At 39.7% G+C, this 15,770-nt stretch overlaps 1 protein-coding gene across 1 annotated transcript in view; it reads left to right on the top strand.

The window, feature by feature from the left end:
- Nucleotides 1-15,770, top strand: part of LOC122551064 (sister chromatid cohesion protein PDS5 homolog B-like) — a 200,162-nt gene that overhangs the window by 166,348 nt on the left and 18,044 nt on the right. The window contains exons 23-26 of the mRNA XM_043692706.1: nt 6,722-6,784; nt 7,452-7,597; nt 9,872-9,983; nt 11,238-11,665. Coding sequence (XP_043548641.1) covers nt 6,722-6,784; nt 7,452-7,597; nt 9,872-9,983; nt 11,238-11,665 — 749 coding nt within the window. The remainder of the gene's footprint in view (nt 1-6,721; nt 6,785-7,451; nt 7,598-9,871; nt 9,984-11,237; nt 11,666-15,770) is intronic.

Raw genomic sequence — 15,770 nt, forward strand, 5'->3', positions numbered from 1 at the left:
AAGCACAGGGACAACATGAGGTGAGTTACCTCACTGTAGAAGTCTTGGCTTTTGATCCATAGTGTGCATATGACTGGTTGGTTGAATTTGTTTTAATGGTAACTTCGTGATTTTGATGTGGTGGATTGAACCAATGATAATGTTAATGAATGCCGAGGAAAGATGGTGAGACTCGTTTTGGAGATTGGCATGGCCTTGCACTTGTATGATGTGCATGTTACTTAGCACTGGTCAGCCCAGATCTGGATGATGTCCAGTTCTTGCTGCAGTGAACAGGGACTTGTCAGTGTTGGTGTATTAATGCTTGGCCCAGAACATGATGCAATCATCAGTTCTGAGTTGTAATGGTTGGAAGATCATTGATGGAGTGGCTGGACCTAGGAACTCCTGCTGGGATGCACTGAAGCAGAGATGATTGATTTCCAACAACCTCAACCGTTTTCCTTTGTGCGAACTATTGGTCCAACCAGTGGATGTTTACCCTCTGATTCCCATTGACTCTAGTTTAACTGGAGTTCTTTGATGCCATAGTCTGCTGAATACTGCCTTGATGTCAAGGGCAGACACTCGGGTCCAGCTCTTTTGTTCGTGTTCTGACCAAGGCCCTAATGAAACCAGGAAATTAATTGCACAGGCAGAAGCCAAACAGTGCTACTGAACAAATTATTCCTTTGTAAGTGCTGTTTAGTAATACTGTTGACCATCACTTTATTGCTGGGGAGTAGCCTGATAGGGCAGCAGTAGTTTGGTTCAGATTTGCCTTATATTTCCCGTTTTGTGCACAGCATAATTGGGTAATTTTCCACAATGCCAGATAAATGCCAGTTTTGTGAGCTGTATTGGAACAGCTTGGCTAGTGGTGTGGCAAGTTCTAGAACACAGGAGATTCAGTACTATTGCCACTATCTTGTCAAAACCCATCTTTTGTGCCTCCAGCCATTTCTTGACGATCACATGGAATGAATCAAGTTGGTTGAATATTGACATCATTCGTGCTGCGGACATCAAGATGAGAACAATGTGGACCATCGTCTCGTTTCTGGCTGAAATGCTTTAGCCTGAACTAAAGGTCATTTAAGGATGGTGAAACAAACGAAAAATACCATTCTGAAGAAGTAAAACCAGACTAGAAACGTTAATTATGTTTCACTCTCCATGGATGCTGCCATACCTCTTGAGTTTCTCCAGTATTCTCTCTTTCTGGATTTTCAGCAACTGTTATATTTTGATTTTATTGAGGGAGAGGATCTTTTGTAGAGCAGCAATTCCTGTTAATTGTTTGTCCACCATCTGTGGATTTCACAGCCCTGTTTTTGCGCACTGCTTTCACTCTTTAACATGCAAATAGTCCTAGGTTGATGCCTCATTCGAAGGTATGCTCTGTGCTGCAGCTGACTTGACCTGCCACACGCTTCTTTGAACTCGAGTTGATCTCCTGGCTGGTGGTAATGAAAATTTAAAGAATGTGCAGACTTTGAGGTTAGCAGGTTGTGGTTAATTAATAATTTTGTTGCTTAATATCCGCAGTACCTCCGTGGAAATTCAGTCTTGACTTGTTAGATCTCTTTAACATTAGTTCCATTTAACATAGTGCAACACAACACAATGCAATGTATCCTCAGTATGAAGAAGGGACTACTGTCAGGCTTGCTTGAGGCATGTCCGAGATAAAGCAGAAATGTCAGGATATATGAGATTAATTGTGTGGCTGGAGTTATTCTGCAAGGAGCAGGGTTTCAGATTCCTGGGCCATTGAGACCCATTCTAGGACAGGTGGGACCAGTGCAAGCATGGGCAGGACCAGAACTTGTGCCCTGAGGGAGTATTTGCTAGCGTGTTTGGTGAGGATTTAAACTAAATTTACAGTAGGTTGGGATCCAATAGAGGGTGATAGAAGAGAGGGAAACAAGGACAAAAACAAAAGACAGAATGGGAAATGAGAAAAATGAGAAGCGGAGAATTTAAAGGCAAGTTTTAAACAACGTCACAATACCAAATATTGTGAACAGGACTAAATATTAAAAAGGTAAGACTTCAGGCCTTAGGTCTTAATGCACTGAGCATTCACCACAAAGTTGATGAATTACTGGCATAAATATATATAGACAAATATAATATATTTGGGATTACGAAGATGCGACTGCAGAGTGACCAAAGATGTGAACTGAATATCAGGGATATTCAGTTTTTAGGAAGGAAAGACAAACAGGAAAAGCTGGTGGGGTAGCACTGTTATTTCAGGAGTTCACTCATGCAATAGTGAAGAAGGATATTGGCTCCAGCGAAGTGGAATCAGTGGGTAAAGCTTAAACACCGCGAGGTAGAAAATGATTATGGGAGTTATATATAGACCCTTTAAACTCTAGTGTAATGTAGGAGAAGGGACTAAATAGGAAATTAGAGGCAAAGCAGTAGAAGTACAGCTGTAATTGTGCATAATTTCAAATTGTATATAGATTGGGCAAATGAATTCAGTAATATTGCAATAGCAAAAGGATTCGTGCATTGTGTCCAAGATGATGGTTTTCTCGATCAATATGTTAATGAACCAACAAGAACAGGCCAACCATACTGCACTAGGTATTCTGTAATGAAAGAAGAATAATCGGCAATCAAACTGTTTGAGCCCCACAGGGAAAAATGAGCATAACATGATAATTCTTCACAACATTGGAGAGTGGAATAATTGACCCTGAAACCAGGGTCCTATATCTAAGTAAAAGGAAACTACATTGATAGCTGGTGCATTTCACCAGTGATAAATTGAGGAATATTACTTCAAGTGGAGACTGTGGATAGGCATTGGCAAACATTTAAAGAATGCATGGAAGAACTGAACAATTGTTCATTCCTATCTGGCACAAAAGTAAAGCTGGAAAGATGGCCTGACTATGGCAACAAGAAAATGAAGCTTAATATTTGACTCAAGGAAGGGACATACAATTGGACTAAAAAGAGCAGCAGACTTGAGAATTGGGAACAGATAGATTTCAGGAAAGGAGGATGGAACATAGAGTATGAGAGTAAGCATGCTGGGAATATACAAAGTGACTCTGAAATCTTCCATAGGAATGTGAAGAGAGAAACAGTAGTGAAGACAAATGTAGTTCCCTTACAGTCAGAAATGAGGAACAAAGAAATTGCCAATACAAATAATAAGGCTGTCAGACATAGGAGCAGAAATCAGGCCATTCAGCCCATCGAGTCTGCTCTACCATTCAGTCATGGCTGATCAGTGTATCAACCCCATTCTCCCACTTTCTCTCTCTGTAACCCTTGATACTTAACCTATCTATTTCCATAGATTCACCACTCTCTGGCAGAAGTTGCTCCTTATCTCCATTCTAAAAGGACTTTCTTTGCTCTAAGACTATGCCCTCAGGTCCTAGTCTGTCCTACCAATGGAAACATCTTTCCGACATCTACTCTGTCCAGGCCATTCAGTATTGTGTATGTTTCAATTAGATCTCTTCCACCCCCCCTCCTCCATTCCTTCTAATCTCCATCAAGTATAAACCCAGATGTTCCTCATATGTTAAGCTTTTCATTCCTGGGACTAGTCTTGTGAACCTCCTCTGAACACTCTCTAGTACCAGTATATCCTTCCTGAGATATGGAGCTCAAACCTGCATACAATACTCCAAATGTGGTCTGACCAGAAGTACACCTCTGCTTGTATATTTAAGTCCTTGCAAAATAAATGCCATCATTGCTTTTGCCTTCCTAACTGTAGTGGTAATGTTGGAGAAGGGATTAAACAGGAAATTAGAGGCAAAGCAATGGAAGTATAGACTCCACCTGCAAGTTTATCTTGAGAGAATCCTGGGCTAGAACTTCCAAATATCATTGTACTTCAGACTTCTGAATTTTCTCCCTGTTTAGAAAGTAGTCGATGCCTCTATATTCTTCCTACCAAAGTGCATGACCTCACACTTTCCCATGTTGCATTCCACCTGCCACTTCTTTGCCCACCCTCCTAACTTTCTGCAAATCCTTCTGCAGCCTCCCTGCCTCTTTCATGCTACCTGTCATGCTACCTATCTTTGTATCATCTGCAGATGTAGCCAGAATGAGATTTCTGAATATTTGGAAGTGTATGGTAAAATAGGGCAAAGTCAGCATGGTTTCATCAAGGGGAGATCATGCCTAACAAATCATTTCTTCATCTAGATCATTAATGTATAAAGTGAAAAGTTGTGATTCCAACACTTAGCCTTGCAGAACACTACTTGTCACCGGCTGCCATCCTGAGAAGGACGCTGCTATCCCCAATTTCTGCTTTCTGCCAGATATCCAAACTTCTATCCATGCCAGCACCTTGCCTCTGACACCATGAACTCTTATCTTTAATCAGCTTCCTGTGCATCACCTTATCAGAAGCATTATTGAAGTCCGGGTAGATAACATCCATTGGCTCTCCTTGGTCTAACCTGCTTGTTACTTCCTCGAAGAACTCTTAACAGATTTGTCAGGCATGATGAAACCATGTCCTATTTGCCCTACTTTACCATACGCTTCCAAATATTCAGAAATCTCATCCTTTACAATGGATTCCACGATCTTGTCCACGACTGAGGTTAGGCTAATCGATCTGTAATTTTCTGTCTTTTGCCTTACTTCCTTTTTAAACGGGGGTGTCACATTAACAATTTTCAGTCCTCTGAAGCCCTCCCTGATTCTAGCAATTCCTGAAAGATCACCACTAATGCCTCTGCTTTCTCTTCCTTAGAACTCTGTGGTGCAGTCTATCTGGTCCAGGTGATTTAACTAACTTCTGGCCATTCAGTTTTTCTAGCATCTTGTCCTTGGTGATGGCCACCATACTCAACTCTGTCCCCTCACTGTCTTGAAATTTTGGGACATGACTCATGTCTTCCACCATGAAGACTGATGCCAAATAATTATTCAGTTCAATAACCATTTCCTTGTTCCCCCACTACGACCTCTCCCAGTGTCATTTTCCAGCAGCCCAATGTCCACTTTTGCCCTTCATAAATCTAAAGAAACTCTTATTGTCTTCCTTTATATTACTGGCTAGCTTACCCTCCTATTTAATCTTCTCCCTCATTATTTCATTTTTTTGTTGCCCTCTGTTGGTCTTTGTGAGCTTCCCAATCCTCTGGTTTCCCATTGTCCTTTGCCACATGATATGCTTTCTCTTTTGTTTTTATGCTGTCCCTGACTTCCCTAGTCATCCTCCCCGTACCATGTTTGTTTTTCCTCAGGATGAATCTCTGCTGTGTCTCCTGAATTACTCTCAGAAACCCCTGCCATTGCTTCTGCTGACTTTCCTGCGAGGCTCTTTTCCCAGTCAGTTCTACCCAGCTCTTCCCTCAGGCCTCTGTAGTTGCCTTTATTTAGCTGTAATACTGTTACCTCTGATTCTATCATCTTCCTTTTAAATTAAATTCCATCATATTGTGATTACTGTTTCATAAGGGCTCCTTCACCTTCAGCTCTCTTATCAAGTCTTCCTCATTGCACAACACTAAGTCCAGTATTGCCCATTCCCTTGTGGGCTTTAACATAAGCTGCTCCAAAAAGCCATCTCGCAGACATTCCATAAATTTCTTTTCTTGCAATCCACTACCAACCTGATTTTTCCCAGTCTATCTGCATACTGAAATCCCCCATGGTCACTGTAACTTTAGCTTTCCTACACATCTTTTCTATCTCTTGGTGTATCTTGCATCCCAGCTCCCGGGTACCATTGGGAGACCTATACGTAATTCCAACTATGATTTTATTTTCACCTTTTGCAGTTCCTTGGTTCTACCCACACAAATTCAACACTCTGACCCTATCTGTTTCGTGCTATTGATTTAATTTGGTAAAACTGGCATATCTTACAAAAACTTGAAACAGTACTTGAGACTCAACATGCAATGTCCCAAAAAATGTTGGGGAACGTTGGGTATAGTGAAAGGGAGGAACTGAAGGAAATTTGTATTAATAGGGAAATAGTATTGGAGGAATTGATGGGATGAAAGGCCCATTAAAAAGGTTTTCAGCAAGATATGATTAACAATAACATTCTGAAAATGAAATGTGCAGTGAAAATTGGGAACTGCTGTAATTCTGCATAAAATCTGCTAGAATACAGTGCTGACATTAAGTAGAATGTAGGCCTGTTACTAATTTTGTTTAATCTTTGTCGTGCTTTGAAATTAAATGTTGTTATCATTGTGAATAATTTGGAGGGAAATTGAAGCTTTGGTATACTCCAAAATGTTGGAGAGTGTAGCAGCGTATCACAAAATTAGGAGCTCAGACACCCTTGTCTGACTGTTGTTATCTGAAAGTATGGGCTTCATAAGGAATATTAATTATAATTGCTCCAGTTGGTTTGGAGAAAGCATTAGGTAATTACAAAACTTGCACTTGCATGTTGATTCTCAACAACAATTTTAAGTTTGAGGAAGATATGCCACTTTTAGTTTAGCTCATAGTTCAAAATAGAACAATACATCTTTCAAACTTGTAACTCTTCTGTTGTTCAGGTAGAGAGCTCTATTTGAATATTCATATTGTGTTTTATTTTGCTCCCAAGTGTACTTCTGTTTTGGAATTTCTGTGGAGTAACACATGATTACCTCACAGATGCTGATTTCAAGGTAGAAAATTGCATAATTTTTTCCAGTTTACTATGCAATGCTACTTCCAGTGAAGTCTGCTTAAAATAAAAACTTTCTCAAGTTTTTTGTTTTGTTTTGTTTTTCAGAATTTCAACAATAGCAAAAATTATCTACCTTCAGAGATGAAAGCCTTTTTTACACCTGGCAAGGTAATGTGATTTTTGAAAAATTCTAATATACTTGTAAACATCTGCTACATCCCTTCATACAAATCTACAAATTTTATGCTGAATTCTTCTTTAATTTTTAATCTGCACACCACAGAAACTGTGGCCCTTTGAATTTTCTTTAATTCTTCTGTACTTGTGTGGTATTTTGGGTAAGCAGGATGCTGCCACCATCCCCCTCTGCCCTTGACTGGGGCTGAAAATCTATTTAATTTACTATGGTCGAGCAATAGCCGCTAATGCGTCTGACAAGCTTCTTGTTATCTTAACAAGGCGTAGTTTATTGCATGACAGAATTTGGGAACAGTTACATTAACAAGTTAAACATTGCTCCTAAGACTGTTGGGAGGCATAGGTGAAAATATGTCCATGTTGAGATCCAGAGCAATTGCCCCAAATTCCCCACATGTCTGCATAATGTAATTAAATTGGGTAGAGCTTAATGGAGTTTCCAATATATTTAACCTTTCAGAAGTTGTCTAGCCATAAAAATCTTAAGCAAATTTAGATTTTTTTAAAATTGCGTACTTTGAAAGTGGAATGCATACCTCATTTTAATGGAAATTCAAAACTGCTATTTTGTAATTGACAATTTGATGCTGGTCAGCATCTCCAAATTTAATCATTACATTTTTTTTCTTTCACACAGCCGAAGGCAACTAATGTTCTAGGTGCAGTAAATAAGCCTCTGTCATCAGCAGGAAAACAGGCACAGACCAAGTCATCACGAATGGAAACTATGAGTAATGCCAGCAGCAACTCTAATCCCAGTTCTCCTGGAAGAAGTAAAGGAAGGTATAGTGGGCTAAATGTGAATTCTATAATAGGCAATAACACCGATCCACAATATAAGCTTGAATGGACTTTTTGTCAGGAGAATCTGTTTGTGAAGTTCACTGCTAAGATGAAAGTTTTAATCTTTTTAGGATAACCATTACATTTCCGCTGTAGTGTCAAAATTATTTTGTGCGGTAGACAGATTAGACCTGTAGAAAATCGGAGCAACAGTAGGACATTCAGCACTTCAAGTCTATTCTGCCATTGAATATGATCATGGGCTGTTCGTCCAAATCAATATCCTGCTTCTGTTTTCTCTCCATAAAATTTGATCCCTTTAGTACCAAGGACTGTATCCAACTCCTCCTCGATAAGATTCATGGTTTTTTGCCTCAACTGTTTTCTGTGACAGAGAATTCCACAGCTCGCCACTTTGAAGAAATTTCTGTTCATGTCAGTTCAAAATGGCCTATCCTTAGATGGTGACCACTGGTTCTGGACTCCCTGGTCACCAGAAACATCCTTTGTGCATTTCTTCTGTGTCATCCTGTTAGAATTTTATATGATTTTGCCTCCCCAGCACCAATCATCCCCAAACCTAGAAACTGTTCTTCTAAACCACAGTGAATATAGTCTTAACCAATCCAGAATATCTTCATACCTCAGTCCTGCAACCCAGGGCATCAGTCTGGTAAGCCTTTGTTTCCCTCCATAACCAGAACATCCTTCCTAAGGTACAGGAGACCAAATCTGTACACAGTACTCAAGGTGTGGTTTCACAATTTACAATTACTTTGTATTTATAACACTCTTTACAATTACGTGGGCAGCAGAGTGACTGGGTGAGTAGTTAGCATTGCTGCCTCAGAGCACCAGGGAGCCAAGTTCGATTCCAGCCTTGGGTGATTGTGGAGTTTGCACATTCTCCCCATGTCTGTGTCCCCTTCGGCCTTGTGCTATATTGCCCCGTAGTACCTCGAGGTGTGTGGGTTAGGTGGATTCACCATGGTAAATATAGGGTTATGAAGGGAGGGGGCTTGCTCTTCAGGGTCATTACAGACTTAATAGGCTAATTGACCTCTTTCTGCACTGTAGGGATTCTATGACAGTTGCAGCAAGACATGTTTTTCTGTACTCAAATCTTTTTTTCTATGAAGGCCAACCTAGCATTTCCTTTCATCACCTCCTGTTGTACCTGCACGCTGAGTTTCAGCTACTGGTGTACAATGTCATCCAGATCCTGTTGCAGCTCCCCTTTTCCCAATCTATCCCCACTCAAGTAATAATTGCCTTCCTGTTTTTTCTACCAAACTGGATAATCTCACATTTTTCGATTTTTAAACTTCACCTGCTGCACATTTACCCACTCATTCAACTTGTTCAAATCAAGCTGAAGCATTACTGAATCCTCATCATCGTTCACCCCTCACCTAGCTCAATATCATCTGCAAACCTGGAGATTTTACATTTAATTCCCTCATTTTAATGATTTTATATTGTGAATAGCTGGGGTTCAAGCACTGGTGTCTGTGATACCTCGCTTGTCACTACCTAGCCCATTGTAAAAAGATGTATTTATTCCTACTGTGTCTGCCAGCCAGTTCTCTATCCATTTCAATACCCCCACCCCCAATCACATGCAATTCAATTTTACATGGTAATCTGTTAGTGGGACGTTATTGAAAGCTTCCTGAAAGTCCAAGTAAACAATATTGACTGGCCTCCCCTTAGCAGTTCTACTTGTTACATCCTCCTCTAAATTCCGGTGTATTTATCAAGCATGATATCCCAACAGATGTGTCTGGAGTTCACCCATTCAAAACAGACAATTGTTACATTTTTTGCATATTTCCAAAAATGACTTTCAAGCTCAGAAGGAGATATAATAAGTTTTATAGTGGCAGCAGCAATAATAACTGTACCTCCTTTATACCGGGAACAATTATTGAATCTGGAAAATGGTACAATCTGGAAGCATCATTTAAATAAATTTGTATAAATTCATTTTTATTTCACAGGAATATAATTTCAGTTATTGCTTATCTTTGTTATTTTTCACAGTATAATTTTCCCTAAAGTTTACATTATGTTTAAAAGAAGTAATTTCAAGCCAATTGTCACAACTTCTTGCATTTTTAATGATAAAGTGGACATTGTTTGAAAATGTGTCACTTTGTTTACTTCTGTTTGTGAGGAAATGTTTTAGAATTTGTTTGCAAGGAAATAAATCAAGAACTGGATTAATCATGTTAGCTGTGTTTGATTACTCAATTTGTAAATTATTTAATGAAGGCTCGATAGTTCTGAGATTGATCACAGCGAAAATGAGGATATCACAGTAATGAAGAATCCACCTCTCCCCACAAAGAAAATGGATAAGAGGGAAGACCCAGACCATCTGAGGGTATGTCTAGTTGTGTCTTCAAGAGACGTTATAGAGTCAATTATTGGTATTGTTTTATTTCTTGCAATGCTACATAGGTTTTTATCAAGGGGCCAAATTGACACCTTGCTCCTATTACATTCATTTGGTGGACCCTGTAACTTACTTGAGCTGAACTTAATCTGTGGAGAGCTTATCCAAATCGGTGTCTAAGAGAAACAATATTCTGTATCATATTGTGTTTATGTTCTAATTCCTTCGCACAGTGCTAGTGGAGAGGAAGGTGGTTTGCTTTGAAAAGCATAATAATGATTATCTGAATGACAATATTGTAATCATAACTGATTTCGAAGCTCTGGAAGAGACTGGTGTCCGATCCAAATGTAGTTCTGTGTTGCAATTATTTCTACGGAATAATCATTTTTTGGATTCCTTCTGTCAGTCAACTGCTTTGCACCATCGTAATTCACAGTCTGCTCAACAAATGGAGCTCAAGACATTATAACTTCATTATTTATTTCAGTCTCCGGATAATCAAAGATCGTGAAAAATGCTGGAAAATTTACTTCTTCAAAGTTCTGACTCACTGACTACATGGTAATTGCCAAGGAAGTTTTAAGTTTCCAATGGCCAATAACCCAGCTCTGGATTCTGTGGGAACATTCCTAACTTGGAGTTGGAGTCTTCAGAAGGTTGTCATTCATTTACCTGAACTATTCACCAAGAAGTCTGAGGGATTGGCTCAAAACTGCATGATAGCCCTTGCCTATCCAGCTTTGATTCAAAACAGCAATGCTTCTTTCCCCATCCTTGTCACCCCAAAATCTGACTTGCCACCTCATTAACTGCTCCATTCTGTGCCTAATTACCTGACTTATTTATTAACACTGAAAAGCTGTTTAAATATCCCACAGCTGTTCAGTGTACTGATGATTGAATTTATCAGATTATATTGACTGCTTTATAAAAGGAACATGGGTTGGCTTTCCTGTACCGTCCTGCACTGGAAGGATTCAGCTCAAATGAAGATATGCAGTGCATTGTTGAGGCCTCCAGCATCCAACGTTGGTCAGAATTTGTGGGGGGGTGGGGTAAACGTGGAATAAAAAATGTTGTTCAACAGTGATTACTGCTTTTGGAAGATAGTTGCCAATATTTCAATTAATTGCTAGGAATAGTTTGTTTCTATTTTGTTCTTTGCTTTATCACAGATACGTGTAATGTGTGCTTTCACTATCAACCCACAAGCCAATGATAATCAACTTTTATTTGCAGTCAGAAAGTGATAAACCAAGAGGACGGAAGAAAGCAGCCTCTGTACTTTCATTAGATCAAGAGGATCGGTCAAGTGTAGAACTTCTAGATCAAGTGAAACCTGCAAAAACAGGTCAACGAGGTAGAAAAAGAGCTGCACACACTTCTGATTCAGATGAACAGCAATGGCCAGAAGAGAAAAGATCAAAAGATGATCTCTTGGAGAACGAAGATGAACAAAATAGTCCACCAAAGAAAACAAAAAGAGGGCGTCCGCCAAAAGCTACAAATGAAGAAGTCCCTAAGGGAGAGACGCAAGGAAAAGGAGGCAAAAGAAATAAAAAGAGAACAATAGCAGTTGAAGGGGAAGATGGTGATGGTGATAATGAAAATCAGGAACAAAAGCAAAAAAGAACCAGACAACCAAGAGCCCCTAAAAAATCACAAAGGTTGGTACTTAATTTTATAAAACTAATAGACTAATGCTTAGAATTTAAGATTATATTTATTACCACATAAGACTTATCAGATATTCAAGATTAGTGAAGTAAATATAATTGATTTATATGGAATAAACATTAAAGGTATTCATGTAGTCCCCAAGTAAGAATTTGCTTTGGGGAAATACTTTTCTCAATTGGTTGATTTGGAAAATATGTTCTGGAAACATCTAGAGATAAAAGTTGAGGTGTATAATTAAATTTTGTGTTTCCAGTGTAAGTGGGCTGCTTGTGACTCAAGTCTAAATAGCTTCCTGTAATATAGCTCCTAACCCCTTGGTACGATACAGAGTTGCCTTGGTGCTTGTATTGATTGGGTGACACCAAATGGGCATATGTAAAAATTATTCTAAAAATAATTCAAGAGATAGTTAAATAACATTCCTTATAAATGCTGGTTAGAATGAATAATTTGTTGTCCAAACTGTTGTTCAGCTATTGTTGCAATCTCCAAGAGGAAAAGCATAAAATAATATGAAGCCGGCAAAAATAACTACCAGAAACTTGATCATCTTTGCAAAGTTGCAGTACACTGAACAGGTTGGCAATGTCACTTTACAATCGAGGAAAATCAAATTCTCCAACTGCAAACTCTCATCGTTTTAACAATCACTATAACTTGATGTCTTTAAATGAAAAAATGTGAATAGACAGTATTGATTTTGACTGAATAATCATTGACTTAGCTAACACCAGACTTTTAGAGCATAAATGACAGCTAGTATACTCAGCACTTCTGTAAAATAATAGTTATTGCAGAGAGCCAGTAATGAAATTTTGGAGATAGTGGATGGCTTCAAATGGTAAGATGAGAAATTTATGAAGCTTCCTAGGCAATTTAACAAACTGATACCAATGCTGTCAATGCTGTAAATTTGAAATAAGAAGTAAAAGAAAAGGTCTGTGTTCTGCAGTCTGGTTCCATTCAGTTGTACATGGTGATAGACAATTAAACAACTCACTGGAGGAGGAGACTGCACAAATATTCTCATTTCAATGATGGAAGAATCCAACACGTCAGTGCAAAAGATAAGGCTGAAGCATTCGCAACAATCTTCAGCCAGAAGTGCCAAGTGAATGATCCATCTCTGCCTCCTCCAGTGGTTCCTAGCATCACAGCTGTCAGACTTTACAACCAATTCGATTCACTCCACGTGATGCCACAAAACAGTTGGAGTCACTGAATAATGCAAAGACTGAGTCCTGACAGCATTCTGGCAATAATGGTGAAGACTTATGCTCCAGAACTTGCTGCTCCCCTAATCAATCTCTTCCAATACAGTTACAACACTGGCATCTACTCAACAATGTGGAAAATTGTCCAGGTATGTCCTGTACATAAAATCAGTCTGCTGTTTGTCATCAGTAAAGTAGTATGGAGGTGTCATCAACAGTGCTGTCAAGCAACACCTGCTCAGCAATAACCTGATCAATGATGCCCAGTTTGTATTCCATCAGAGCCATTTGCTCCTAATTTCATTACAGCCTTGGTTCAAACATGGATGGAATAGCTGAATTTCAGAGGTGAGATTGACAGCCCTTAACACCAAGGCTGCATTTGACCAAGTGGGTATCAAAGAGCCCTAGCAAAACTGCAATGAATGAGTATCAGGGGCAAACATTCTGGTTGGAGTCTTATCTGATGCATAGGAAGATAGTTGTGGCCGTTTGAGATCAGTCATCTCATCTCAAGGACAACTCTGCCAAAGTGCCTCGGGGTACTGCCTGAGGCTCTGACATCTTCAGCTGTTTCACCAATAACCTTTCCTCCGTTATAAGATCAGAAGTGGGGATCTTCACTGAAAAGACTGTAAGGCATAGGAGCAGAAATTAGGCCATTCACCCCTTCGAGTCTGCTCCTCCATTCAATCACAGCTGATAAGTTCCTCAACCCCATTCTCTTGCTTTCTCCCCATAGCCCTTGATGCTCAAGAACCTATCTATCTCTGTCTTTGTCTTTGAATATATTCAATGACCTTCTGTGGGGTGAATTTCATAGATTCACCACTCTCTGGCTGAAAATGTTTCTCCTTATCACCGTTGTAAAAGGCATACTTTGAGACTATGCACTCTGATCCTACTCTTTCTCCTACCAATGGAACCATCTTCCCAGCATCAACTCTGTTCAGGCCATTCAGTATTATGCAAGTTTCTATTAGATTCTCCTCTCACGCTTTTAAACCCCATCAAGTATAGACCCAGAGACCTCAAACATTCCTCATATTAAGCTTTTCATACCTGGGACCATTCTTGTGAACCTCCTCTGAACACAGCCTGGGCCAGTATATCCTTCCTGAGATATGGGGCCCAAAACTGTGCACAGTACTCCAAATGTGGTCTGACCAGAGCCTTTGCAGTACATCCTTGCTTTTATATTCAAGTCCTCTCAACATAAATACCATCATTGCATTGCCTTCCTAAGTACTGACTCAATCTGTACGTTTACATCTAGAGAATCCTGGACTAGAACTTCCAAGTCACTTCAGATTTCTGAATTTTCTCTCCATTTAGAAGAGAGTCCATGCCTGTATTCTTTCCACCAAAATGCATAACCTCATACTTTCCCACATTGTACTCCATCTGCCACTACTTTGCCCACGCTCCTTACCTGTCCAAATCCTTCTGCAGCCTCCCCTTCTTCTCAGTACTACTGTCACTCGACCTATCTTTTGTATCGTCTGTAAACATAGCTAGAATGCCCTCATTTCCTTCATCTAGATCATTAGTGTTAACGTATAAAGTCAAAAAGTGATGTTTGTACAATGTTCAGCACCATTCGCAACTCCTCAGATACTAAAGCAGTTTAAATGCAACAACGTCTGGACAATGTCCAGGCTTGGACTGACAAGTGGCATGTAACACAAGTAACATGTGCCACAGTCAAGGACCACCTCGAATAAGAGACCATCTAACAACTGCCCCTTGATGTTCATCAGCGTACCATCATTGAATTCCCCATTATCAATACCCTTGGAGTTACCATTGGCCAGAAACTCAATTGGACTTGTCACATAAACAGTGGCTGCAAGTGCAGGTAAGAAGTTAGGAATACTGCAGCATGTAACTCGCCACCCGATGCCCTAAAGCCTGCCCACCATCTACAAGGTATAAGTTAGGTGTGTAATGAAATACCTCCCCATGTGCTTGGATGGATGCAGTGCCAACACCATCCAGGACAAAGCAGCACATTTGATTGGAACAAGCATCCATTCCCTCCCTCACCCAACACTCAGTGGCAGCAGTGTATACTATCTCCAAGATGCACTGAAAAAAATTCATCAAAGATTCTTTAGATAGCATCTTCCAAACGCATGACCACTTCCATCTAGAAGGACAAGGGTAGCAGATATATAGGAACATCATCACCTGCCAGTTCCCCTCCGTCATTCACCATCCAGACTTGGAAATTTATTGCTGATCCTTCACTGTCACCAGGCCAAAATTCTGGAACACCCTCCCTAAGGGTATTGTGGATTTGTCTACAACAACGGTTCAAGAAAACAGTTCACAACTATTGTTTCGAGGGTAATTAGGGACAGACAATAAATTCTGATCAGTCAGTGACACCTGTTTCCCAGGAATAAACTTCAAGGTCAGCATCTGGAGGGGAATAGCACATTGAACATTTTACGTTTGTTACAGCATTTGGACTGTAAAAGACCAGAGATGTAAGAAATGTTAATCAATTATAGTGACAGATTGTAAGGCAGACTGGATGGGAGAAGGAACAGAAGAGAATGTCTTTGATAGTCTAGAAAGAAAGAAAGAGATTAAATGACAAAAGGGAGAATGGTCCAGGCAAAACAAGATGGCAGTGTAATAAGTAAAAGAAAGAAGTTGCATCAAGCGGAGATTTATTAAGCAATAATAAATTGATTTATTAACAGTAGTTATTCAAATAAATTGGGGACAGAGGTTATAACCTGAAAATTGTCGAATGCCTATGTTGACCCTGGAAGATGGTGTCTAACTGAAAGATGAGTTGCTCTGCCTCATTCATTTGAGCTTCACTGGAGAAGGTCAAACAATAGAGGTCAGAATGGGGAGGAGAACT

The sequence above is a fragment of the Chiloscyllium plagiosum genome, chromosome 6 (genome assembly GCF_004010195.1).
Source record: "Chiloscyllium plagiosum isolate BGI_BamShark_2017 chromosome 6, ASM401019v2, whole genome shotgun sequence".
Taxonomy (NCBI): Eukaryota; Metazoa; Chordata; class Chondrichthyes; order Orectolobiformes; family Hemiscylliidae; genus Chiloscyllium; species Chiloscyllium plagiosum.